The following is a 26,727-nucleotide window of genomic DNA, read 5'->3' as shown; positions in this document are numbered from 1 at the left end:
CTTGAATATGCATGTGAAGTTTGGGACGGATGTTCTCAGGCTAATTATATTAGCGGATTACCGTGTTATACTAGAAATGAATCATTATATTTTGAAACAAATTTGGAACCCTTTCAGACAGAAGAGCTAAAAGAAAACTACAGTTACTTTATAAGATAAATAACTAATTACTTCCTACTAGGCTATCATATTCCTTATTACTTTAAGAAATTGTGAAAGTTTCCAAATTCCAATTCTCGACTCCACTACAAACAAAATCTTTCTTTCCCACTACTTAAAGAAGCTCGAACAACTTAGATGTTAAAGTTAAATCTTTACCTTTTTCTTCCTTTAAACTAGCTCTTTCTCAGCCTATATCTATGAGTCTACCATGTTATTTTGATTATGGAGAAAGAAAATTTAATATTATACATACTAAATTAAGTCATCAGTGTAGTTCCCTAAACGATGACCTTTTCCGTGTAAATTTGGCACCAAATTCTATTTGTATAAATTGTGGCTACACTTGTGAAAATGCTAACCATTTCTTTTTTGTATGTTAAAATTATGCTGCTGCCCATACAGAAATGCTCCAAGTTTTAAATGATTTAGATATACAAGTAAATTTAAATTTATTACTTTATGGAAATGAAAACTTGGCTTTGGAAGTAAACTGTCATGTATTTGAACTTGTGCATTCATTTATAAAGTCCAGCAGAAGATTTGGAATTCTACATAATATTATAATACATAGTATATATCTTGTTGTTATATACTCTGACAAATATACCCTTAATTATTATTTATACCTATAGTATGTATGTCATCACCTGTAATATATTTCATGTTGATTGAAGAAGGCTTCTTAAGTTGAAATAACTGCCTAATCCATTTGTACATTTATGACAATAAGATATGTTTAAAAGTCAAAGGGTAACAGGGAACCGGTCCATGGTCCTTTATCAGCGGATCAGCTAGAGTCTGTTTGAGCAGGTGTCTGCCAGGGTTGCCCAACAGCTAGTGGAAGCAGTCCATCAGGCAACTGAGCTGGTTTGCACAACTCCCCGGCCTGAAAGGTACTAGTAATTCAGAATTCATTACAATCTTTGGCATGAAATGTAAGCCATTTTAACCCAATCCTACATCAGGTTCAAAGCGTTTGTGACGATTTTGGGTGTTTCAGTACTCTTGAATCATTATGACAAAAGCATATACATTAGGGAATGTTATTGGCCTTGGGCGGCTTTTGTCAAAACCGGGCCCAATTGTTGAAGACTCAAAACAATTTTCTGTTTGTTATACGGGCATTAGGTTAATGTATGAAAAACTAATGAGTGTGGAAGATAATTGGACATTGATATGGTGGACGGATGCTTTTACTATTTTCTTTTCTGTCTATCTAATCTGCCCATCCTGAGGGCTATTTCTGGGTTGTTAAAGTATATGCATACAGTTAAGGTAGGGGGCCAGGAGAACTGGCCGGGACTGACATGGGAACCTCTTATGACGATCAGTTTCGGCTTAAAAAGGTCTCGTCACAAGTCATTGCGATGGGTATCAGGAGTACCAGGAGTTGTGATCTCTTTTTATGTATGGAAATTCTGGAGTAGTAGGTAATAAGTCTGGTCAAAAACAAACAGATGTCTGTAATTCATGTTAAGACTAATTGATAGAGTTGATAGCCATCTTCCTATCTCATGATTACCAGAGTTGTTAGTTAAGTTAATACAGATATTATCAGTGGTTTGTAGTCGGTATTATTTTCAGCTCGCCTTTTACAATTGTTGAAACCACCAGCCCATTTAGTTATACATTGTGGGGTGAATGATGTAGCACCAGGTTAATTCATGCGAGTTAAGGCATAGGCTGATATTAAGGATTGTTGACGAATTTTCAGGATATGTTCCCTACCAATAGACTGGTGTGTCAGCCATTTTACCTCGCATTAATTGGCGGGGTGAAGTTAATTTACAGTTAAACTGATTCCAGTGAGAATCATTAGCCAGATAGGGTCTTGCAATGGTAGGTGAGGTGGTTGTTACATTGAGACATCCAGAAATAACTGATAAGAACTAAGTTTTGTTTTCGGATGGTGTTCACTTGAGTCGGATAGTAATCTGTTTTTTGTATCGTTTGCAGCATTTGTAACTAGCACAGAAAGAGTTTCTTCTCCTTTTGGCGAATTAGGCACTTGGGCCTGGTTGCTTTAGTTTTAAGCAAATGTAGTTGGTAATTGTTTGGTGCACGTTTCGTTAAGTTGGTGCTTGCAGTCAGGACAATCATAAATCAAAAAAAAAAAAAAAAAAAAAAAATGAATACAAAAATTTATTGATTGATTTTGTTTTGCTATGCTGCATTGATTTGTATATTTTTGGAGGAAGAGTTTGATATTGCTGGTTTTATTTGTGGTCGCCCTAATACGCCCAAATTTTGGTTGGGTCGGTGTCCTCTTTTATGCGATTTGCATAATTTTTGTGCGTACATTTGTTTGGTTACGCTTCCAGCAGAGCAATTGGCTCATTTTGACATCTGCTCTTCCTCATATTTGTTATTTTGGCACTTATTTGTATGGTGCATCTTGTTATTTTAGCATTTTATATGCCATTTTTGATATGGCTTGGCACTTATTTGTATGGTGCATCTTGTTATTATTTTAGCATTTTTGATATGCCATTTTTTTATATTTGGCCTTTATTGTCCTGACGCAACGCAAATTTGTTGGCGGTTTCTATGTTGTCATTTGGCGGTGTTTCCATTTGTTTCTTGGAAGTCTATTATATCCTTCTATTTTGAATTTCCTGTAACGCCATTTCTCATGTTGGCGGTGACAACATCTAATGTTGTCATTTGGCGGTTTTTACTTGGAGCAACAAAAATGCTGATATAGAATTTGTAAGATAGTCATAATTTCACACAAAAATGCTTATTAATTTTATCACAGTGAACCCTTCACAATCCACGAAAAATGAACTTTATACAGCTTAAATGTTGTGTCATTGTTGATTTAAGTGAACATTTTAAAGTAAAAAAGGGGTATCATTTCGACTGTACGACTTATTTGACAATATATATATATATATATATATATATATATATAAGAAAGGGATATATATTTTGATAATGGCAGTCAAATAAGTCGTTTCTTGTATATATAGGTCAATAAACAATAAAACTTTAATGTTTTGACTTTTCCTTCATATGAAGACTTGCTACAAATAGAGATGATGTTTTTTGAAAATCACAAAAAACTCTTTGTTCAAGGTAGAAACGAGACTGCTTGTCCGTTGCTATTATGTAACTGGATGGAGTCTGCTGTTTGGGCGACATTGCAGTATGCGTCAATGTGAACCCGCTATTAAATTGGCGAGCGATTCCACTATTGTAACGATACACAAGACGAACATACCATAGTCTCCCGTCAATAAAGTACTTCAAACAGCGTTTATTTTATTTTGATAAGGGATATTCTTGTATGTTGCAGCTGGTGGCTATCAAAATCAAAATACATTTGATTTCTGTCTTAAAAAAACACGCATTATAGGCTAGGTTTGCTGCCCAATGATACATTCATTTCACTTCATTATTTTCTTATTTTCAAAGAAATACACTGAGTTTTTTAACACTAAAGTTGAATACATCACATATTTGCCTAGACCTTTGATACAAATTTTATTCAAAATCACTTTCAAAACATTTAAAATTGTAACAAAAAGTCTGTGTTATCCAGTATCTCACGAACGGGTTTCGTGATACAATATGTTTAATTATTCTAAAACACATTTAGACATTTACAATAAAGGTTTCAAAATGGTAGAAATAAGTTTTCATCAGTTTTGCAACGCCATAATAGAGTCAATTCTTAACTAGCATAATGTTATCTACTTAAAAATTGAAATTTCAATATTCACCCTTTGACATTTGATCTGCAGTAAGGTCGTGTAGTGTCTCTTTGTAATAGTGGAAACTTTGCCCTACATGACCACTAAGAAGTGAAGTGCGTGAGTGAGTGTCAAATATAACAAAGATACAAATATGTGTATTAACTGCACAAGTTTATTAGAATTGTTCACAACCCAGCTGGCTTACGAAGGCAATGTTTACACTTCCGGGGCCCGCTCGATCTCCCTTGAAATCCACACAGAAGCAGACACTCCCGGTACATTGGACCGGAGTGTAACCACCAGTAGCGGTACAATCAAAGGTCTGACCAAGCATTTTTGTTTGTGTAAACTCGTACTCATCGCGAGCACATCCTAAAATAAGCAACAATGAAATATTGAAGTTTAAAATAGCAATGAATCGCTTTGTATTGGTGGAGACCTTTAGATATGCTAGTAAATTATGAAGTATCAAAATAGCCATCTACAATTCAGGCAGCATCAACTACTACATAGTTTTTTGTGTATATAGAAACGGTTATAAAGCCTTTCTTATCCCGACGTAAAAATCCTTATCAACACGTTGCAGATATATATAGATATCATATACATAGTGATGTGCCATTTCAAGATATATTTTGTTAAAATATTTACTTGGATGGCCTCCATATATAATACTTGTTATAGTCAGTAGTGAGTTAGAAGATCACGTAGGAAAGTACACTAAATCTATACATACGGCAGCTCGATTTGTCCGTCTGTCCAATCTCAAAATTATCAGTGATTTGGATTCCTTCAGCGCTTTTACAGTGACAACTGCAAAGATATAGACATATGTTATAGTATTATTATGAACACAGTATAATAATGATAATGAGGAATATCGTCATAGCAACAAAAAAGCTGAAAAAACCCAACTAATACTTGTTTTCCACACTCTGCCGCATTGTAGATATTTAAGTACAGATTTGATATCATCGTTTAACATTTAAATAATAGTTTATTGTTACTGTAATTTTTAATGTCGGTATTTGCTATGTAAACAAATGTCAAAAAATCATCTTTCGATTCGGTTAATTACTTTAACTTTTGAGAACAGGATATCAGAAAGAATGTTTTAACCATACATATGTATATACGACACCGCTTACTGTTGCAAGGAATATCACTGTCAGATTGTATTGTATACATTACAGGCACACGGGGAAACTAGTTATATATATAAACTGTCTGACCTTCGCGGTGGTCAACTGATTAGGATGTCTCGACATCTCACCACAAGTCTCATCTTCTTGGTTTAGAGTTCGAATTCTATTTGGGCTGTTAGCAGCCACTGACTAATGTTTTACCAGGTAATGACCGTTCGTCGGTGGGTTTTCTCCGAATATTCCCGTTTTAGCCACCTCGTAAACCTGGCATGTCTTTATAAAGGACCCCCTTTTTGAAATTGCGCTGAATACACAACGATTACAGTGTTTCAGTGTTTACTGAATCAGCTTTCTATTATTTTTACTTAGAAAATTAACCTGAAAACTTCACTAGAGAATTAGCTGCGGAGTCATAATTTTGCATAATTCTTTACATAAAAATCGTTTGATATATATTGAATGGACTTACCTTGCACCCTTACACTGCATTGGAGAATAGGTACCGTCCGGTTCACAGTCGGGTAGATTGTAACCAGATGGAGGAATACCGCCGTGTTGAGCTGTAATGACTGCTAGGTAAGCCTGGTCGGCGGTAAGCTGATCGCGGCATGGAGTAGGCGAACCTGAGGATAATCTTTTTTATTATGGAAACAATTCTCTAAATGTTTTATCATTTTTTAGCTTACATTACTTTATCCTTATAACGTCAAATACCGATTTTAAAGACCAATTTTCAAATGTGAATAGTTACGATAAACCTAACGTGACTAAAATGTAAGTTTTTGTATATTGATAATTACAGCATATAAAATAAGCTATGCTGAAACTAGTCTGTGCATTAATAATGCAATTTTAGTTGTAAAGTAATTACCTTTTTAGAATGTATGCTTACTAGGGAGTCTGGCGAGTAAATACACATATTTCATGATATATTGGTGGCATTTTTTATGTGCTGACATTAAAAGCTCAAAGGTGTTTTGCGATTTAAAATTTCCAGTAAATATTGTTTCATTAAAATCAGAAATAGGACACAACATAACCAACCTGCAGCCATTGTGATGCCGATGACCAATAGGAGAGCGAGTGTAGCTGTCTCCATTCTCTGTTGCGCTTCGTCTGATATTGCCACCAATTTGATCCATGTATGCTACAGAAGGGACACCTTTATATGCAAAAGCAAAGGTCGTGGAATGGTCATGGTCGAGTCCCTGTCCCTGGAGCCATACTTGTACGTGTAACAGATGGTTAAAACCATGGGCATATATACGTGGCAATTAATGATACATGTATACGATGTTTTCAGGCCTTTCTGGTTCGCCAAGCTGCGCAAAATTTGGTGTTTTAAAGTAACATGTGCCATAACTGGGAGAAAATTTTGACAAAGTTACATTTTCTTTAGTAATATATTTAAAACAATCAGGTTTGATAAATTAATCTGTGAAAATAATCCAAATGGACCGACAAACATGTATGATAATGTGAAAAAACAATTTCTTGTCTGGGCACTCGACAGGTATCGTGTGTATTTTACCCTGCTCTTCTCTATAATAAACCAAACCATAGAAATGATTTGGGCGTTAGTTCTCAGTACACACCACAATTTATGCTTCATAGAAAGAAAAGTGAACAAAGAGGGCTATATTCAGTGGTTTATTTCCATTAAAATTTAGAATTAATTGCTTCCTGTTTATCTTTCCGTTAACATATTTTCGAGTTCAAAGGGCCTCTATTTGTCCGTTACGGCTTTTATGGCAATGTAAAAAGAGATAAATAATTGTGTTGCAAAAAAAATTGGCTTTTCAGGGTGTCATGTTAGCTTCAACTGTACTCTTTCACAGCGATTTAATATCGCACCCGAAATATGATTGGTTTGCAGTGCATCAAATGGACAAGTAAGACTGTATAAGCACTGTATTGTTCTTATATTCTACATGTTTTATTGATAAGCTAAAGGTTGATATTACATATAGGGAATGGATTTCGTTTTTATGTTAACCATGCTTGTATGGAGCAATTCCTCTAAGAATATATTCTATGGGGGCGCGTTAGCGCCCCATATTGAATATATTCTTAGAGGAATTGCTCGATACAAGCATGGTTAATATAAAAACGAAATCCAATCCCTATATTTCCACTCACACGACTTTTCTTTTATATTTTATGCAATAAAATCGTCATTTGAAAGTGACGTAATTATTCGATAAAAGTCGGTCAAAAGTGGGAGGAGCTTACTCAAATGAACAGGGAATGGATGACTTTTCACGTAAGATAGAATTATTCATCCGCGACGAAAAAAAGTTCAATACTTTAATATAAAATAAACATGACAAACAGAGTAATTTTCAGTGACAATTATATTCAATCATATCAGAACTTTAAATAGGTATTCAATTTTGCTAAAAGTTAATATATAGCGTAATAACATAAAGTATTTGTACTCGGCCACATGTGTGAACTCGGTGAACGTTATTGTGAAGCGAGGCGAGGCTGACGCACGCTTACACACTGGAGTTTTCCGAAGTTGTCAATACACCGATGTTTAAGTAGCTTAATTTGTTTGAGATTGTCGTCTGACTTGACGATATTATATCCTTCGGAGCCATGTGATTATATAATCTACGCTTAGATCCATCGCCATCTATAGATGGAACAACTTCACTTGTGTTCGATGGATACAATGTATTTGTGGTGACGTGTGACTGTCAACACGTTGATTACCTGCGGTGCATGTTTTATAATACACATGATTAAATTATCAAAGAACAAAGACAAGAGAATATGTTTATAACTGATCTAGTTCTGTAGGGTCTCACGCCCGTCAACCCCAAAGACTCGATCGTAGGACACAGGCACAGAGGTAATGTTTACATTTGACATCCATCACTTTTAACAAAAATGAAAGCGCTGCACGTCGCCCCGGTCGGGATATTTTTCCCGTTTCTTTATACAATTGTTAATTTTAAAAGTGTTTGTATCATATATAACTATAAAACATATATGTATTGTTTACATTTTCCCCAAATTCTATGAAAAACAGCAATATAAACGTAATGTTACGTCAAAATGTAAACAAAGCCATGTGTTTCTTTTTTTTTGAAAAGTAGCCGCTTTATGTTGCATAGAATATTGTCATACGCAAGTTCAAAGTTCAATGTTAACCATGCAGTTATGGTAAACAAAATCGGCTAGTACTTACGTATAGTGATCAAGCCTAGCAAGTGTAAATATATGTATATAATACCAAAGACAACAAGCACATTTAATTTGATAAAGCATGTGGAAATTTATTTGAAGTCGTCACACATGAGTTGGTCGACGAAGGCGATGTTGATACTTCCGGGGCCCGTTCGATCTCCCTTGAAATCCACACAGAAACAGACACTTCCGGTACATTGGACAGGAGTGTAACCACCAGTGGCGGTACAATCAAAGCTCTGTCCAACCATCTGTGTCATCATAAATTCATGTTCATCACGCTTACAGCCTATAATATACAACACATAATCATTTCTTTACGATGCAAACAAATTACCCAATAAATATAAAGGAAAAAAGTAAAATATTGATTTTTTTATGAAACATGCTCTATAGTTTATTTTATAATTGAATATTTTTATGTTTTCGTGTCACACGGATTTTGCACCATTCACGTTTTCGTTTTTCATTGAGGTGTGAAATTACAGCAATCACAAAGCTATATTTTTAATGTATTTGAATGGAAAATGGTCCTCTAAAATTTTAATAATTGTCCTTTAAAACACAGATTCGTCTACAACCAATAGTTATGCCACGTACAAAATTATCCAAAATAACTCTTGCATGCGTATATAAATTTAGATTTTTTCTAATATCTAATCTTTGTTGATTCTTTTCAATATAAGGTATTCATGTAAGATTGAAACATGTTATTTCAAAATATTGTATTTCATTTTAATCATATACATTGATTAGAATAAAAAAACTTTTATAGAGAGATTTAAATTCTATACTCACGACAACTCGATTTGTCTATCAAGGCAATCTCGAATTCACCACTAATTTGGATACCATCAGCGCTCTTACAGTGACAGCTGAAAACAATGGAAAAAAAACTTCATGACAATCCTTCCCAACAATAATTCAATACTATTTATACTTGCCATTTTCAATGATAATGTTGTCCATGTATAAAATGTTCACAACATGTACTAATGTATGTGAAAAGTTAAACTACATGTGAGTTAATTCTGCCCCAAATACAATTTAATAACAAATAATTGAAAGACACATTCATCCTATTTTCTCCAGACTAAAATACTTTTTTTCATCTTATTGATCTCTTTTTTACAGATTTTCACAAAACAATATGAAAACGGTAAAATTAAAGTGTAACAGAAAAATGTACTAGTACACAATAATGATTTTACTTTTAAATCGGTAAAATGTCAAGATAATTTTTTTCAACTAAAGTGAAAAACTTTCATCTTTTTATTTCTCATTAACAGGCAATTTACTATCGTTACTATATTACCTTTTCTTATTGATAAATCGCCTTTTACCTTTTATCATATCATATAAATAGCAGGATAACATTCTACAAGCAAAAGTTCACATCTCTAACATAAAATATCACAGTTACGTTTAAGGGAATATTTTAATTACATAAATAAATAAGACTGTTATTACTAAAAAGGTGGCACTTTTTCTCGAGATTTGAAGACCGTTTAACCAAAAAAAAATCATCCATCTGTATGATAACCATGGAATGTTTCACTAGATGATAACTTTTGTTTTATTTTTGGTTTCGTTTTTTTTATTTGTTAAGAAAAGACATGTTGCGAGTGTAATATTCCGCAATTTACCATTTCATCATATTCTATGGTTTTCAATTTCGCAACTCAACTTTGTAGTCTTTCATGCACGTGACATGATGTCAAATAAACCTAAAAAATGTGAAAGATTTAAAAAAAAAATGGAAATTTAAACTATCACAGATATTAACAACTACATGTATATAAGATATGTTTACATATTTACTCACCTTGCTCCTACGCACTGCAATGGGGAATATGAACCGTCTGGATCACAGTCAGGTTTGTCATAACCCATTGGAGGCATGCCGCCATTTTGTCCTGCAATGACCTCTAGATAGGCATCTATAGCGTCCTCTTCATCAAAACAGGGAGTTTTTCGAGCTGAGGGAAATATAATAGCACGAAAATAATTACTAAACATTTAAAGTGCAGGAAAAAATAAAAACAGATTTTTTTTCACTCATAAAATATCATAAAAGTAAATATGGATTGATGAGTGCAGCAAAATTTATTTTTTTTCAATTAATTATTTTTTCCATTTAAAATAACTATATATCTCTGTTTATGTATCACATTTTATGAATTTTAAGAGAAACAAATGACATGAAGTAGAATTTTATGAAGAAATTTATATTTTTTTCAGCTTTAAAAGAACAAAATGTTTCAAAACAAAATAGCACAGATTGGACCCTGTTTAAGCACTTTCAATGATAGTTATATGCCTACTTGAGACAAAAAAACACTTCCTCAGTAAATTAAAATCTTATTGTCCATGTAAATATTAATAAGTATGAAACAAGTGTGATACCCACCTGCACCCATTGTAATGGTGACAAGGACGAAGAACGCAATCATAGCCGTCGTCATACCGGAAACACTGTCTCTGATCCCAAATGTATTTAGTGAAGGTCGCTGAAGTTAATGATACCGATGCTGAGAGAACTCCGTTTTATAGCAGCCGACGTCCGGCGTTGTGACATCATCGAACAGGTGCACATTGATGTAAAGATATTGACACAGTGTAATTGTCTTTTTGGCCGCAGGATAATTGACCAGAAATCAAACCATATCTCACCGGCTTTAAAGTGAGCAGTCGGAAAGGATGGCTAAAGTCGATAAGAATGGTGTGAATGTATCCAGTGTAATTTCTTATGAAATAGAAAAATAAAATCTCTCGCCAAAATCTGTCTGCCTACGAAGAAATTAATTTAAAGTTTAGAAATCCTAAAACGTCCTCCCGGCTGACTATGTTCGTGGTTACATTTCCACGCAGCCTCGCTTTCAATGCTTTCAACTTTCCTTTACTTTAATGGTCAGAACTGGGAAACGTAAGCAGAACTTGGCTGTCGTATTAATATGTGAGAACTTTTGGAAGGCCAATGAACGCATTTAGACTGGTTTTCTTTGCCCGCTTATTCACTTTAAAGAGTCGATATACATTGTACCCTTACAATGCATATAATAACCTTTTATGGAATACCCCATATTCTTGTAGATACTTGATTTTATTATTCGTTTTCCTGCTTTAGCTTGAGATACAGGCATATATGTATCAATAACATCGATTAAAATCTTAAATGGGCATTTATTATTCCGTCGTAAAATCTGAAATTTCGATATCGTCTTATTGTAGGCCTCCAAGATGAATCTAAATTCTCTCCGCAAAGGTAAGTTAAAACAAAATATAAGGATATTGTGTCTCCCATATCCTTCCTTTGTCAGTAGATTCAAAACAATTTATTTTTCCTAAATAATGTAATGATAGGTTCGACTGAGAAATATTGCAGCTTTTAGAACTACCCATTCTCCCTTCACCACTCCGATAATATTTCCTTCGGATTTCATGGAAAATGTATAACTATACTTCTCCCTTTGAAAACAAAACAAAACACAGTCAAATATAACTGAAATGGATATCTTTGTAGTTTTTATCAAACCAGATTGGATATTTTCAAGGCTCTGGATCTATTTGGGTTATGTTCCCTTCATACTTTTTTTATGAGTTTTAATGATTACAGTGGCGCAAACCTTTTAAGTATTGATTTTGTTCCATAAAGCGATCAAATTAAGAATATTTAACAATTAAAACTTGTAATTAAATTCTGGGATTCCTTTATAAAACGATGTGTTTTTCGTTTACATTTTATATTTTCATATAAATACACAACATCAATAGCGACATCACGATAACACGATTTTGGTATAATTCCCGGATTGTTTCCATAGAGGTATGAAAGAACATAATAGACTAATCACAACGAAAGCATTTACGATTTTAGCCTTTTTGCTTATGTATGTTATTAAAACACAAGATATTTCCCAAAATAACACATACCAATATATAAGCCGTCGATTCTCTGTTATATTGATAATAAAAGGTAGACTAAATTATTAATATTAATGAGACACAAACAAGTGGTACTGCTCAGTACTTTATTTTCAACATTTCAGAGTATCAATAAAACCGATGTTGACAGTTTGTTGTCCGAGTTGTTCTCCATGGTTGTCACTACAGTAACAAACACTTCCGGTGCACTGGATAGGAGCATAACTTCCTATATCAGTGCAGCTGTATGTCTTACCAATGATCTGTTTTATGGAAGCATCATTTTTAGCACGAGCACATGCTGAAACAGATAAATATAAGCTTTATCAATTATATTTACAACAAATAAACACACAAAACACGAAAACATTATATATATATATATATATAAATGAGCCCCTGTGGTTTACAAAGAGGTTACACAAGGAGTGGTTGTTGGATATTTAATTTATTCCACACGAGTGAGTTATTTTTAAAAGTTACACCAGCTTTAGCGAGTGCCTTTTGTAACTTTAAAAAATAACTTACGAGTGTGGAATAAATTCAATACTTAACAACCACGAGTAGTGTGACCAGTTTCTACCACAATTATATTCGTTTTTTAGGCGATAGAAATACGGCAGGGATACGGTAACGTGTATTTACAGAAATATGCTAATAAGGTGTAGTAATATTTTCATCAGCAAAAATACACTAATTATTATTCAAAAGTAATTGTTTGATAAAGAATCCATTGATATCAAATTCTTCTAATTGGGAACATCTTTAGGGTTAAAAAAATGCTCCTTAAACGTCTTATTGAGTAATCTTCATAGGTGCTTCCAGAAAATAATACACAATGGCGGACTACATTATACATGTATAATCATTCGCACGACACGGCATCGTCTATTTCCCGCCAGATAATCATCAAAATTACCATCAAGATCAACTTCGTTTCATACACGTTAAATCTACGAAACTCATGAGTAAAATTCTTGTTCGTCAATACGTATTTTTAATAATAAAGGTCAATTAAACATGTATGAAAACGTCACGTATTTTGACAAAACGACCATGACGCATATGCTTTGGAACAGCAGTTTTGGACGTCAAGCGGCGTTCACAACATAGAATGACGTCATTTGATTATTGATGACGTTGACAATGATGACGTGACACTGAATAATAAGTAGTTCGGTCAAAGTTCACCGTGTCAACCAATCAGAATGCGTACAGAGTTTTTACCATGTGTGGTATAAACAAAGTGTATATCAACAGCTGCAGTGTTTATTCAATGTCATGAGAGTTGAATAACACCGCTTATTGTGGTAGAAATATGTATACGCAAAACTTCATGAAAATAAATGATGTTTTTACGGAGTTATATCTCATACTGACAAATGCGTGTATTAATATCAAGATATCAAGTTGACAACAGTGATATTCGGAACGGCAGAAAATAGAATTGTTTGAATGCATATGCTAAATTAGTATTATTGTTGCAAAAATATATACCGAAGCGTTATGGAAAGCAAAAGTCAAATGAAACACAATCTTTATAAAAGGTTCACGTTTGCGAAAGTGATTTATTTTACTTACAGCAATCTGTATTGAAGGCTTCTCCAATACTAAAGTCGTCAGTTAACTTCGTACCATTAGAAGCCACGCAATTACATCTAATAATAAAATAAAGTTTCATGTAAATCACCAATATGCAAACAGTATACTGTAGATATTAATTGTCCGTTTGGACTTTTTGTCTTACAAAAATTGTTTAATAATTAATTCATTAAAAATGCTGTATATTTTAATTCGTTTTATTATTCAGCGACAACTTGAAAGAAAGATTGACAGTTCTAACTAGCTACAACACCGTGTAAAACGGGAGTAGAAATCACTATTGCTAATTTTACAACTAAACTGATTTAGATAAAATCTCTTAGTGATGTTTATGACCAAATACACCAAATAAACAATTAGTTTTGACTATCATGAAAAGATATATTAAGGAAACGCTGAAAAGCACTTACACAGATCCGAGACACTGGCGAGGAGCGTAGGAACCGTCCTCTAGACACTGAGGTTTGAGGGAACCAATAGGGTGAGATCCAGTTTTTTCTACAATTTCAGCTATTTCTGCTTCAATCGCGTCCAGTTTATCCTGACAAGTGTCCACTTTTGTAATGAATAAAGAAGACAAAAACACATTAAACGAATAAATTTTGAAAAAAATCAATAGAAATTTAATAACACAAAAGTTATATTGAAATAATATTTACACATTTAATATACATTTGAAACATAAAACTTAAACGATGTGGATATATAATACTTGTTTTCTAATTTTTATATTCAAAATATTTAATTATGTTTCTATTCTACTTTCAGTTCCCCGTTTAATCTATGTCAAACCAGATGGGCAATATCTGGCTATGAACTTCAATCTGGTCAAGCGTATGAATATCTAACGTTTCCGCCGCGTCACTGACAATGTATTCAATGTATACTTACGCCTATACATAACGGTCAAATAATTTCAAAAGTGGTTTTAAAGTTGTGTAGTCTATGAAATCTAATAGTATTATCGTGTTGACAAAATCACTTGTATTAAAAAAACGTCATCGCATAATTTTCAATTGTTCGCTTGTTTCAAACTGTTTTGTGTTGAACTATATTCAGAAGTTGATGCTATTGCTGTTCCATCTATTGAACTTGGTGACGTCAACACTAGCACAAGCGGGAAATTTAAAGGATATACGTGTGTAGTTTTGAATTCGATTGATCGTAATGGAAATATAAGTAATAAACTGTTACCAGATTGGACATACAGTTGATATGAAGCCCATCCGTCCGAAAGATAAATATTCATAACTGTATGTCTAATCTGGTAACAGTTTATTGCTTAAATATTCCAATAGGTTGCAAATATATAACTTTGGTCTAGATTGTATACAAAATTCACCAATATATCTTGGGAGAAAATTCAAATTTTGTATCCAGACTGTGAATAGAAATGTATGGAGCAATTCCTCTAAGAATATATTCTATGGAGATGCAGTTATGGTAAACAAAATCGGCTAGTACTTACGTATAGTGATCAAGCCAAGCAAGTGTAAATATAAAGTGATAGGAACAATAGATGATATACTCTCTGTTATCGTTACGAAATTTGCTAATTAATATGTTGATCTATAGACAGCTCAACTACAAAACAGTAATTGCGATATGATTAATGTAGATGCCAAGTGGTATTTATTTAACAACGCTAGAAAATCATTGTTTTTTTTTAATTTCTGTACTCTTTCTCTCGGATGTTACATGTAGCACCAGTAATAAATCTGTGCTAATAATGGTTATCAATTAAAAGGAATTTTTGAAAAAATGGAGAAAACAAATGTAACATACCGTCATCTTCGAAATCTGTATCCGACACCATTTCATCGGCGAAGGCAATGGCAACAAGTAGTAGAAGTGATAATACAACTGTCTTCATCTTGGTTATTTTAGTGGATTAGTTTCTAGGACACTGCTAACACCTTTATATACAAACCTGTCCACTAATTACCCAAAGCAACAGATGGCAGCTGGTATATACTGATGTTATGTACAAGAGGAGTGTCCGTATACTAATTGATTTAGCTTACGTATAACTCATGAAATTTACTGTAAATAATTGATTGATACTATTGCTACATTTACTACAATTTATAATAAAATTAATAGTTGCAACAAAATTAATGTAGTTTTTTTTATAAATCAGACAACCTACATTGTATCGAAAACTTTGATTTCACCATATGTAAATGCTTGCATAATGTTTGGAGAGAGCCCAAACACGAATTCATATTTTTTGTGAATAATTATATAAAACATTACAAAAATGAACTGTTGTCAGTTAGAGCCCTTGATTGTGAATATATGTATTAGTGAATAGGTTGAAAATACCGAAGACGAGAAAATACTATATACTAAAGTGGTTTACAACATGCACAAATACTATTTTTAGATTTGTTTATGAATCGTAAAATTAAAAGTAATATAGAACTGTGAACTCAAAGGGTAAGATAAGAACTGAGAGTAGATCAATGACGAGTTGCTACTTTATATAGTTTACGAATCAGAAGAATTATGTTCTTTGACAGTTTACAGCGATCAATTAAACGTATTATATTTTATGATAAAAATTGTTGTTCTATCGATATAAAGAAAATAAAGTCCAATCATTAATGAAAACGTTTTACCACGTTCAAACCTAAAAACCCTCCTTATTATTCAGATTTTTATTTTCAACACTTTTGTTAAAAATGGTTAGTTTGTGCCTTTCGTTTCGCTGTTTTTATAATGCAATGATACTGTAACTTGCCATCGTTTCATGAGAGTTAATATTGACCCCTTTCTCATTGTTGTTGTCCTACGACGTTAGCGAAGATAATAAAAATCTCAATTAATTCATTTGATGTTGTTTCATCCTTCGGCGTTAGGTCGGACCATACAAAGTGGACAGGTTATTTTATGTTAACCTGACGACATAATCCAGTTGTTGATGTAAAATGGCTTTTATTCATGACGTATCATACCCCAATATAAACCATAAAATTGTAGTTTGACATGTAAGTATATCAATCACTTTACAATCAGCTAGTATTGTAACTAGAGGCAATAACATGTACATCAACATGACACAAAACCTTATGAAACACGCGGTGTACATGCCCAGTTAAAATTAAATACCAAAATAAATCTTATAACAATATATCGTGAACTTTAATTATATCGGGGATACGTTATAATGGTGGGAAATATGTTATCATTCTTGCGTTTCTTCTGCATATTTAAGTTTCGTTACCAAAGGAACCAACGTTTCAAAATTAGTTTAAGCGGCGATTTTTAACAAAGTGTTTGATATGAATTTTGAGCGTAATAATAATTATTCCATTTATTATTTTCTTATCCACAATCATTACCATTTATTTACTGAATATGGTAACAACGCTTTTTACAAATGATGACTTAAAGTAAATTTACAAGCATAACATCCGGACACTTGCTGGACAACAGGTGTATGTAACCTTAGGCTTTCGCTGTTCATTCTGCTGGTCAACTGTATGTCCGGAGGATACAGGTATAGCTTGATACGTGGCGTGATAAATATTCGTTCGGACAGTATCAATTATAGGTCCTAACAGGTGGTTAAAGTGCGCGTGGCAAGGATAACGCGCTCTGATGTTCACGTGATCAGGATGGTTTGACGTTTTATCACCACAGACCTCATTCAGTCATTAAGTGATTGGCATTGATCTGACAAGTGAAGACCCCCACAAAATATCTCAATATATATATTGAAAAAGAATACAAAATAATTATAAAATGATGTATATGTAAAATCGTTTCAGATATGAATGCAAGTAATCGAATAAAAAACATGGATCCATGCATAAGTTTGTTACCACAAACAAATTTTAAAACTCTATGTATATGTCGGAAGAAACCATTTCTCGACATTGTAGTAAAAAATCCTTATTTAACGCCAGAAGGTACATCAGCAAACACTTTCATTTTTTGCAATATATTACGCTTTCGGTGTATTAATGAAATGTTTATGTGCGCATATGGGACAAATCAATTGCCTGCTTATTCAGAACGTGTATGTTGTATTTATTTTCAAAACATATGTACGAAATAGACTTAACATATTGCTCAGAACAAACGGTATAAAGTAATATTGATGTAAAACACTTTTGCAGTGATTTTAAACATATTGGTTTGGCGTCCCTTTTGCGAAACTAAATGTTTGTGTTATTCACTTCCATGAATTAGCAATGATTGACTTTAGATTCAAAAGTAAAAACGAAGGAAATTGCTGCAAATGACGTTGGTATCGCCGACGGAAAATTAATATTGCAGTGATCGTTTTCGCAGACCATACAGAATGTCACATGTCGTATGAGCAATACATGCGTTGGACATTTGATAACATGACATGTTATCTATTCACCTGTCGAGTAAGAATGTTACACTTAACATATACATTGGCTATATAAAAGGTCAACCAACAGCATCATCAACCTATCACTTTGACCATTACGTTACAGAACGTTCTGACCGACACAGTACCACAATGAGAACTATTATAATAGTGTTATTCGCCCTTAACGCAGCCGTCATAGCGGATGAGGCTGATCAAGTAATTGAAGGTATGTTTTTTATTTCTTTTGTAGATTTGATACATACTATTCTGTTTTACAATGATTAGCGTAAAAGGACTATACCAATGTATATGGTTTAGGCCCTATTTGGTTCTCAAATGAGTCAAATTTTCAAAACCGTTATTTAGTATGTAAAGCATTGTATTTGACATATTTAGTTCATCCCTAATTTAATAGCTAAGATAGTTTTAGTATACCATAGAAACCATTCGAAATATGCATAAATTATGAAAGTGTGAACATTTCTACAATTTTGCCCATTTTTGTTTATGCTTTCGAAACCAGAGTGCATCCTTGAACTAAATTTATATTTCTTCTAAAGATGTATAAGAAGTGCATACATATTCTCAATAAATAGTTTATTAAAGGTTGCGCTCTAAAGTTTCATAGACACTAAAATGGCCAAAATTGTCCAAATTTCCACATTTTCATAATTTATGTGTATTTTGGATGGTTAGCATTGTACATACAGCTGCAAAATTAGAAAACGGTAATCATAGTTGAATCAGAGATGTACAAATATGTATAATACAACAAATAAATCACTAAACAAATGTTTTGAAAATTTGGGGCTAAAAGGGCCCAAAACATACATAGTCCTTTCATTGATGTTATTAATCAATATGCCGCACAGTTGTCCACGAAAAAGATATCAAATCATAGACATATTGAGATGATGATAAAAGAGAAGTAGGAGTTTCAAAGAAAATAATAGCATTTTAACCTATGGTTTAAACACATTATTTTTTTCACTGAATCCTGTCAAAATAAGATTGCAGAGTGAATTTGCAACCAAAATTTTGATCCTCTTCTTACTGCAGATTTTGCTAATAATATATCTATATTTATGCTAGCAAATATATTTTCATTATGCACAATGAGAAGATATTCAGTACAATGAAAAAAAAAAATTTTAATGTACTCTAACAGTTTTGGTAGATTAAGTTAAACTACGAAATATGTATACATTGTAACACATTGTAGCAATCTAATGTATATTATATAGTTCGTGTAACATTTGCCAAATTGCTTCCGTCAACAGTAGCTGTCACTGATGCTCCGGATCAGGTGGAAGCTACGGAAACCTGTCAGAAAGAGTATGACTACATACAGGACCTGGAGAACCAGGTGTGGGAGGAAACGGGCGTCCGACCGGCTGAAACAACTAAACCCCAGTGTCTGGAGGACGGTACATACGCTCCACGTCAGTGCATGTACGGACAGTAAGTATAAACATCAGTATCTGATGGATAATGCTCATGATCAACGTTAGTGAAAGGACGGAAAGTTAGTGTAGTCTAATTGTTTCCATGTTCAGTCAGTTAATTAAATTTAAATAATAATAATATAATAATAATATACTTTAATTTCATTCGATTACACATTGACTCAAAAACTCTTTTCACATGTGGTCGAACATATAAAATGTACAGTATTTACAACAAAATAACGTCCCATTGAGTCAATTTAGCTTCTATTCAAGCTTATATGATTTATTTTATCTTAGTAACATTTAAAATCAGTTTATGTACATTATGACGTCATCCATACAGAACGATTTCTCCAGGAATTTTCAAAGCGGGACAGTCATTGGCCAAACTTATCTATTGGCTAAGATATCAATGCGCCACAAGTCAACTCTTGTTTTATTGTAAAAGTACATATATATCTTTAATCAATTTTTAATTAATATTAATTCTAATTAGTATTTAGTTCTGTCTATGACGTCATAAACCCTTAAGATATTGAGAATAATCATTAAATATTAAATTATAGCAAACCATATAAATTGATATACATATTAGGCAACCATTGTCATCTTTGTTGAGACTGCATTTGTGTTTTCTTTGTTCTTAACAAAATGTCGCTATCTAAATATTTTCATTGTACATGTTTGATGATGGACGAGATGTATAATGCTATAATTATCACTGTTTTAGTTGCCGTTGTGTAGCCGCGGATGGAACCATTCTGACAGATAATGACTTCACAGAAGCTCGAGCTGTTGACACTGATTGTGGTAGGTATACTGAGACTCTAAATATTACGATTGTACCCCGCTACCGCATTCCAGACAATAACAATCCAAACAAAATAAGATAACTTTATGTTACACGAATAAGCTAAAACGAAACATAATCTTATCAAGAAAATCAACATGTTAAATACTATTGAACGATACTACCGAAAATAATACAGTCATAATAGAAGAAATATTTATAAAAACGTGTAATAATTATATCTAAACATGTCTTTTTTTCTATACAGCATGTGCACGTGCACAATACGAGTACTCACAGAAAAGAATATATGGTAAAATCCATTACTGTACAGAAATCGGAAGCTACGCTCCCATTCAATGTACTGGAAGCGTGTGCTTCTGTGCCGACGTTCGAGGTGAACAAGTAGGAGAAGAAACAGTCAACATTGGACTTATTGAAACTCTGAAGTGTGGCGTACAATAACTGTACATTCTGGTGAATATTTTAACATTAAATGGTAACGAATATTTCAGCTCTAGTCTCTACAGTGATTTCAAATATTTAAGAATTATCATAATTGTTTAGAGTCCATTGAACAAAATCGGATTTTGGATTTCAATAGGTTACAAGCTGTTTTAAAACCCTACGTTAAATAAAACTTTAGGTTAGCTAATGTTTTAGAATACCAACTTGCTTAACTATCTTACGGCACGACTCATTGTATTTATCGTAAACATGCTCTGTCAGCTGACGGAGACGGTATTTAATGATAGTATTCATCTATGGACTAATATTTCATTTGATGTGGTTATAAAGGAAACCACGAAGACTCTCTGTATTTTCAGTTTTAATATACAAATACATAGACATACACGAAATAAAAAACAAACGTGGATGAAAAATATATTCGCGATTGGTATGAAGGAACACAATCCAATTTTGTAGGTCATAAACGGCAACTGATAATCTCTTGTACGGCAAGCAAATCCATATTTGGTAGGAATATTTCGCTTTTGACTTCCATCGCAAAGCTCACTGTGAACATAGCATCGGGATATGAGAATGGATCTAGGATATGTCAAGTTATGGATAAGGTGGAGACAGGAGACTGGTAGACATGATGATGAAAGAGTTAACTAATTAATAATCACTACAACATGATAATGAACTTGACTTCATTGTTAAGCCGCACTATCTTTATGAGATGCATCAGGATCAGTCTTTGGTGTGGTGAACTCGGTAAAATGGAGCGGATTAGAGAAACCAGCGGCACCATCAGTTGTGTCCTGGAGAATAGGTAAACATAGTGTAAGTACGCTTCAAATAGCTAATACCACATTATCGTTATGTCATAAAGACATTAAATTTTACAAAAAGTTGAAGAATATATCAAACTTTTGTTGTACAAGAAATCGTCACAAAACACAATGACGAACTTGACAAAGACAATAACATTCTTGAACTTAGTTAGTGGAAATATACGCATATGCTTCATACATTGAGCTGGGTGCCTCCACCATTATTTTCTTTCTTTCTCTTAAAGTGTTATATCAATTTGCAACAGTTCAATTTTTAAAGCAATATGTATTTACATGTCTGAATAAAAAAGACACCGGGAAAACGTTGGCAAATTATTGGAAAATATTGAGACTATTAGTAATCAAAGAAACCAACATTATGATACATGTCGTCATCTTAAAATATAAAGAACATTTGTTATAAGTAGTATTTAGAGCTTTATGAAGTATATATTTTATAGAATGCTATAAAATACACAAAGTGAGGCTAGATGCATGCTAAGATAGCAGTTAATTCTAAATTTGACGATAACAGATAGCTTCCATATTAATACTCACGTCTTTGACCTCAGGAGAAAAGTTTGTTTTTGCTGAACCATTTGGTCCGTGTATAAATTGACCGGTATATCTTTTGCGCATCAGTAAAAACACTGTCGTTACCGAAATTAGTGCCAGAACGATCAATCCCAAAACTAGACCAGCCATTGATCCCTTACTAATGTATATACCAGCATCTGGAATCAAAGGAGTGTATTAACTTGTAAATGACTGCTTGGTTGCTGTTTAATCGCTTTGAATATGCTTCTAAATATCACAATTTCATCTATATTTGCCAACTATAGCGCTAAATGTTTAATAAAATACTATTGTGTAGAAGTCAATGAAAGACCCAACATGAGCTTAATGTCTAATACCTGAGGATCTAGTGGACGTATGAAAGACCCAACATGAGCTTAATGTCTAATACCTGATGATCTAGTGGACGTATGAAAGACCCAACATGAGCTTAATGTCTAATACCTGATGATCTAGTGGACGTATGAAAGACCCAACATGAGCTTAATGTCTAATACCTGATGATCTAGTGGACGTATGAAAGACCCAACATGAGCTTAATGTCTAATACCTGATGATCTAGTGGACGTATGAAAGACCCAACATGAGCTTAATGTCTAATACCTGATGATCTAGTGGACGTATGAAAGACCCAACATGAGTTTAATGTCTAATACCTGATGATCTAGTGGACGTATGAAAGACCCAACATGAGCTTAATGTCTAATACCTGATGATCTAGTGGACGTATGAAAGACCCAACATGAGCTTAATGTCTAATACCTGATGATCTAGTGGACGTATGAAAGACCCAACATGAGCTTAATGTCTAATACCTGATGATCTAGTGGACGTATGAAAGACCCAACATGAGCTTAATGTCTAATACCTGATGATCTAGTGGACGTATGAAAGACCCAACATGAGCTTAATGTCTAATACCTGATGATCTAGTGGACGTATGTGCGGACACTAAGCCAGGAACTTGTTCTTCTGTTGTCTGGGAACAGTCGTTACCATAAAAACCTGATGTACAGTAGCACGTACCCTGCAATTATAAATGTTTGACAAAATAGCATATCATGTCGGGTAGGTGTTCAGAAATGCTTGGACTTATCAAGGAAATGTTTTCCGGTTTCTATGGTTACCTCGGAACAAAAATGATTGAAAGTACCTTTAAAGATGCTCCACCGCCGACAGAGCATAAATGTTATTCATCATTTGAACAATAATTGGTGTTTAATCGTGTACATAAATGTCTAATTAACACAAAAATAATATAAAGTACTATATTTTGCCTTTGGTGCATGCACAATCAGTACTTCATTCCATATAGGATATAGTGTCACAGAATTTTTTCGGGATGCAATTAATTATTATTTTTTATATTTTAACATAAAGTAAAATTAGAAGCTCAAACTTTTCAATGGTTGTAATGGAATAAAGTAAGTAACTTTTGTAACTGAAGAAAAATACTAAATGCCATTTGTCAGCGGTGGAACATCTTTAAAGTAGCTGTTCCACATTAGCAAAGAACAAAGTAACAAAATCACTCGGTTTGTCGTTCAAGTTTCTGACATATAAGTCGACAGCCACCTTCTTTTGCTGGCATGATCGATCTCCGTCATTGACTTGGGGACATTACTGCCAGATGTACGATAATTATCTCAGGACTAAGGATATTTCAGGCGAAGTATGGACGAGATCAGATCGTGCATTTCTTTTTTTGTTATAACTTTTAAAATCATATAATATTTTTAATTAGCTTTACTCACCTTAATATTACAAGTACCCCCATTTAGACAAGTTCCTGGAAGACATGTACACATACCCGTGGTGATAAAACAAGTAAATGGACATGCTGCAGGGCACTTTTGAGAACAACTACTTCCCCACGTCCCCGGAGAACATGCTGCAAAACATCGTATATTCAGGGACTCAGATCATTTTCACACCAGTAAGTAAATAGCGGATTAAATTGTATTAATTTTATTCTAGTATTTTGCACTGATAATACAACTCACGGCTTACAGAATAAACAAAGCAAAGCCATGTGTGATTTGATTGGCAGATGACAATCCATCAGAGAATACTTTGGCGTGAATGCGTAATATCAATATATTTATATTTGATAATAAATACTTATACAACACTTACTGTCATTACATAAAGGACCCATAAAACCTGCCGGACATGCGCACTGCCCGGTGATGCTGTCACATGTTCCGTCGTTCTGACATTGTGGACAGGTCTGACCACAGTCCACGCCATACTGACCCTCAGGACAGGCTGATAAAACAAGATAGAAAGAAGGGTATTATGATACTCTAAAGATTGAAATGTAGATTTAAAAATAGAATATGAGAAATGATAATATGATTTAAACTTAGTTAGGGGTTATTTCATATATCTTTAATGGCTACGTGAACAACCGTCAAGACCAATCTGTGGCATGAATTATGAATTACGTTGCCATCTTTGGTGTTAACTAAAGTGTTCCATTGTAAATGCATACCATTTAAAAATCAAAGTGTGCTTTTGGTATTTACATTATATGTAGTAGTATACCATTGAATACGGAGGTCACCTTTGAACACTCATATGATCTTGCATACGTCTTGCAATACACCTGGTGCCCTTGATAGCTTATCCATGTATTAAATGTATTCATGTGTAAAATAAGTGTGACGAACTTACGTTTATCGCACCGTACTCCCGACCAGCCGGGCTGACAATGACAATCGCCATTAACAGAGTTACATACACCTTCGTTCTGACAAACACACGGCTGGGCACAGTCAAAGCCAAAATGGGTAGACTCACAGGCTTGTAAAAGAAAAAGGCACTTTTGATTACTGCATCAAATTGTAAAGAAATAGAAAATACATGTTGTTTTTATCTATTTACCATAATATTTCATGATTTAAAAGTCCTGAATGTCACATCAATAATTTAGGTCCTTTAAGGGTACCCTTAAGCGGTCATAGTATCATCGCTCGATATAGACTATATCTGACCAAGGACTACCCCGATTCATGTTTACTGCAGTATGCATCATACATCGGAATCTACAGAGCAGGTAATGTTCCCATGCGCTCACAAGACAACGAGCATTTTGTTTTGATTCTCTTTCATATATTGTCTTGTATGTTATGTGTTCCTTGTAGATAATTGTGTGTTTTTTAGAAATATGTTTTCCTCGTCTTAGAATAAAGAAATTAATGTCCAAGGTATAAACAAGACTACACTTGTACTTTATGCTGAATGTTAAGACGGACCAAACGCTACTGCCATTTCTATGCACCGATGGGTATCCGCTAAACGACAGAATCCAGAGGCGTCACTATCGAGAAAAATTCTCAACTCAAACCAACTTAGACTGTATCATTTCGGAGAGACTTAGGAGGAACAGAAAAATTTACCTTTAGTTCATCAACATGATTTACAAACCAATTATATTCTGACGGTGTACTTACATTGTTCGCAATGATGACCTTTTTTCCCTGGAGAACACGTACAGAGGCCATTCATAGGGTTGCATGTCTCGCCATTGCAATCGCATGACTGTGCACAATTCTTGCCATATGTGTTAGCCGGACAGGCTGCAATAAAACCTTGCATTGAAATAAAACATTGACAGAAAGTGAACCTTTATGTAAGGCCGGGCAACCGTCTGGTAGTGTCTAGATTATTTTGCAATCGAACATTTGACAAATATTTCGTATTTTTTTCCTATATTTAATGCAAATGATTTTATGCGTCATGTCGATATAATTTCAATGTAGTGTCTATCAAACGTTCTTTTCAATTGATCAACTTAGAACAAGATAATCGACTTTTGTTTATTTCATATATAAAGTTTGAATGTGTTATGTTGTTGGTTATAAGATGGTGTAAATACAAACAAAAGTTTTCTACTTACAAAACTGGCAGCTAGTACCGTTGAATCCCGGATAACAATCACAAACTCCATTAAATGGGTTACAATTACCATGATTACTGCACTCACAATTCATTCTACAACCTCGACCCCATTTTCCTTGGTTACAAACTGCAAAATCAAAAGCGAATGTAATAATAACAGATACAACTGTACGTAGTTCCTAATAGAAGATGATGTAGACATAATTGCATTAGAAAGAAAAAAAGATCTCGAACAAAGTGACACATAGAGTTTGCTAACTGAAACTTTCACAATTACATTTATATCGTCACTGCAGTCCCACTATGTCTCTATGTTACCTTACCAAGCGCAGTTGGCATTCATATAGTCTATGAACGTCAAGCGCTTATTACAACGTCATTATCATTGTAACGTCACAATTGTCATGCCAGCGATCACGGAAAACGACTGTTCAAATGGCTGTTCCATCCTTGACGATAACGAATGATTAATTCATTATAAATGCAAAAATTGTAACCAAATGTAAATACATTTATAGACATTGAACGTCTTTCAGTTGGCATTCATAACCAATATGAATGCCAACTGAACAGTGGCAACTTCAATATGAAGTATGCTAGGATTTTCCGCTGTCCAGTTGGTATTTATATTGGCTATGAATGCCAACTGAAAGACG

The 26,727-nt window shown here is 33.7% G+C and overlaps 5 protein-coding genes across 6 annotated transcripts in view; 1 reads left to right on the top strand and 4 right to left on the bottom strand.

The window, feature by feature from the left end:
* Positions 1-4,014: 4,014 nt before the first annotated feature.
* Positions 4,015-6,196, bottom strand: LOC138322454 (thyroglobulin-like). The gene is made up of 4 exons (XM_069266481.1): positions 6,050-6,196; positions 5,475-5,628; positions 4,597-4,673; positions 4,015-4,232 (listed from the first exon to the last, which is right to left on the bottom strand). The coding sequence occupies exons 1-4, from the start codon at positions 6,102-6,104 to the stop codon at positions 4,036-4,038; spliced, it is 483 nt and encodes a 160-aa protein (XP_069122582.1). The 5' UTR covers positions 6,105-6,196; the 3' UTR covers positions 4,015-4,035.
* A 2,067-nt stretch (positions 6,197-8,263) lies between these two features.
* LOC138322453 (thyroglobulin-like) lies at positions 8,264-10,713 on the bottom strand. The gene is made up of 4 exons (XM_069266479.1): positions 10,611-10,713; positions 10,026-10,179; positions 8,999-9,075; positions 8,264-8,489 (listed from the first exon to the last, which is right to left on the bottom strand). Exons 1-4 carry the CDS (start codon positions 10,663-10,665, stop codon positions 8,290-8,292), a joined length of 486 nt encoding a protein of 161 aa, XP_069122580.1. The 5' UTR covers positions 10,666-10,713; the 3' UTR covers positions 8,264-8,289.
* Positions 10,714-12,217: 1,504 nt separating this feature from the next.
* LOC138322452 (equistatin-like) lies at positions 12,218-15,634 on the bottom strand. The gene is made up of 4 exons (XM_069266478.1): positions 15,512-15,634; positions 14,137-14,281; positions 13,706-13,782; positions 12,218-12,425 (listed from the first exon to the last, which is right to left on the bottom strand). Exons 1-4 carry the CDS (start codon positions 15,597-15,599, stop codon positions 12,238-12,240), a joined length of 498 nt encoding a protein of 165 aa, XP_069122579.1. The 5' UTR covers positions 15,600-15,634; the 3' UTR covers positions 12,218-12,237.
* Positions 15,635-18,161: 2,527 nt separating this feature from the next.
* LOC138321155 (thyroglobulin-like) lies at positions 18,162-20,967 on the top strand. The gene is made up of 4 exons (XM_069264613.1): positions 18,162-18,300; positions 19,355-19,535; positions 20,253-20,332; positions 20,581-20,967. The coding sequence occupies exons 1-4, from the start codon at positions 18,225-18,227 to the stop codon at positions 20,775-20,777; spliced, it is 534 nt and encodes a 177-aa protein (XP_069120714.1). The 5' UTR covers positions 18,162-18,224; the 3' UTR covers positions 20,778-20,967.
* A 161-nt stretch (positions 20,968-21,128) lies between these two features.
* Positions 21,129-26,727, bottom strand: part of LOC138321154 (uncharacterized) — a 42,884-nt gene continuing 37,285 nt past the window's right edge. For both annotated transcript variants that reach the window (XM_069264610.1, XM_069264611.1), the window contains 8 exons: positions 26,070-26,198; positions 25,624-25,749; positions 24,845-24,973; positions 24,305-24,436; positions 23,923-24,059; positions 23,090-23,195; positions 22,151-22,326; positions 21,129-21,580 (listed from right to left, as the gene is read on the bottom strand). In XM_069264610.1, the coding sequence (XP_069120711.1) occupies positions 21,476-21,580; positions 22,151-22,326; positions 23,090-23,195; positions 23,923-24,059; positions 24,305-24,436; positions 24,845-24,973; positions 25,624-25,749; positions 26,070-26,198 (1,040 nt within the window). In that variant the 3' untranslated portion in view covers positions 21,129-21,475. The remainder of the gene's footprint in view (positions 21,581-22,150; positions 22,327-23,089; positions 23,196-23,922; positions 24,060-24,304; positions 24,437-24,844; positions 24,974-25,623; positions 25,750-26,069; positions 26,199-26,727) is intronic.

The sequence above is a fragment of the Argopecten irradians genome, chromosome 4 (assembly GCF_041381155.1).
Source record: "Argopecten irradians isolate NY chromosome 4, Ai_NY, whole genome shotgun sequence".
Classification (NCBI taxonomy): domain Eukaryota; kingdom Metazoa; phylum Mollusca; class Bivalvia; order Pectinida; family Pectinidae; genus Argopecten; species Argopecten irradians.
Note: the sequence above shows the minus strand (reverse complement) of the source record. Positions and strands in the feature narration are given on the sequence as shown.

Bases quoted from the DNA above. Each gene is read 5' to 3' on its own strand.
- LOC138322454 (XM_069266481.1), bottom strand. From the start codon at position 6,104: ATGGAGACAGCTACACTCGCTCTCCTATTGGTCATCGGCATCACAATG. The intron at 4,674-5,474 runs GTAAGTCCATTC...ATATCTTTGCAG, and splicing joins ATGCAGTGTAAGGGTGCAAG to TTGTCACTGTAAAAGCGCTG. The intron at 4,233-4,596 runs GTATGTATAGAT...TGCTTATTTTAG, and splicing joins GACGGACAAATCGAGCTGCC to GATGTGCTCGCGATGAGTAC.
- LOC138322453 (XM_069266479.1), bottom strand. From the start codon at position 10,665: ATGACGACGGCTATGATTGCGTTCTTCGTCCTTGTCACCATTACAATG. The intron at 10,180-10,610 runs GTGGGTATCACA...TATTTCCCTCAG, and splicing joins CACCATTACAATGGGTGCAG to CTCGAAAAACTCCCTGTTTT. The intron at 8,490-8,998 runs GTGAGTATAGAA...TGTATATTATAG, and splicing joins GATAGACAAATCGAGTTGTC to GCTGTAAGCGTGATGAACAT.
- LOC138322452 (XM_069266478.1), bottom strand. From the start codon at position 15,599: ATGAAGACAGTTGTATTATCACTTCTACTACTTGTTGCCATTGCCTTC. The intron at 14,282-15,511 runs GTATGTTACATT...TCATTACAAAAG, and splicing joins TACAGATTTCGAAGATGACG to TGGACACTTGTCAGGATAAA. The intron at 13,783-14,136 runs GTAAGTGCTTTT...TTTTATTATTAG, and splicing joins CGCCAGTGTCTCGGATCTGT to ATGTAATTGCGTGGCTTCTA.
- LOC138321155 (XM_069264613.1), top strand. From the start codon at position 18,225: ATGAGAACTATTATAATAGTGTTATTCGCCCTTAACGCAGCCGTCATA. The intron at 19,536-20,252 runs GTAAGTATAAAC...TCACTGTTTTAG, and splicing joins CGTCAGTGCATGTACGGACA to TTGCCGTTGTGTAGCCGCGG. The intron at 20,333-20,580 runs GTAGGTATACTG...TTTTCTATACAG, and splicing joins AGCTGTTGACACTGATTGTG to CATGTGCACGTGCACAATAC.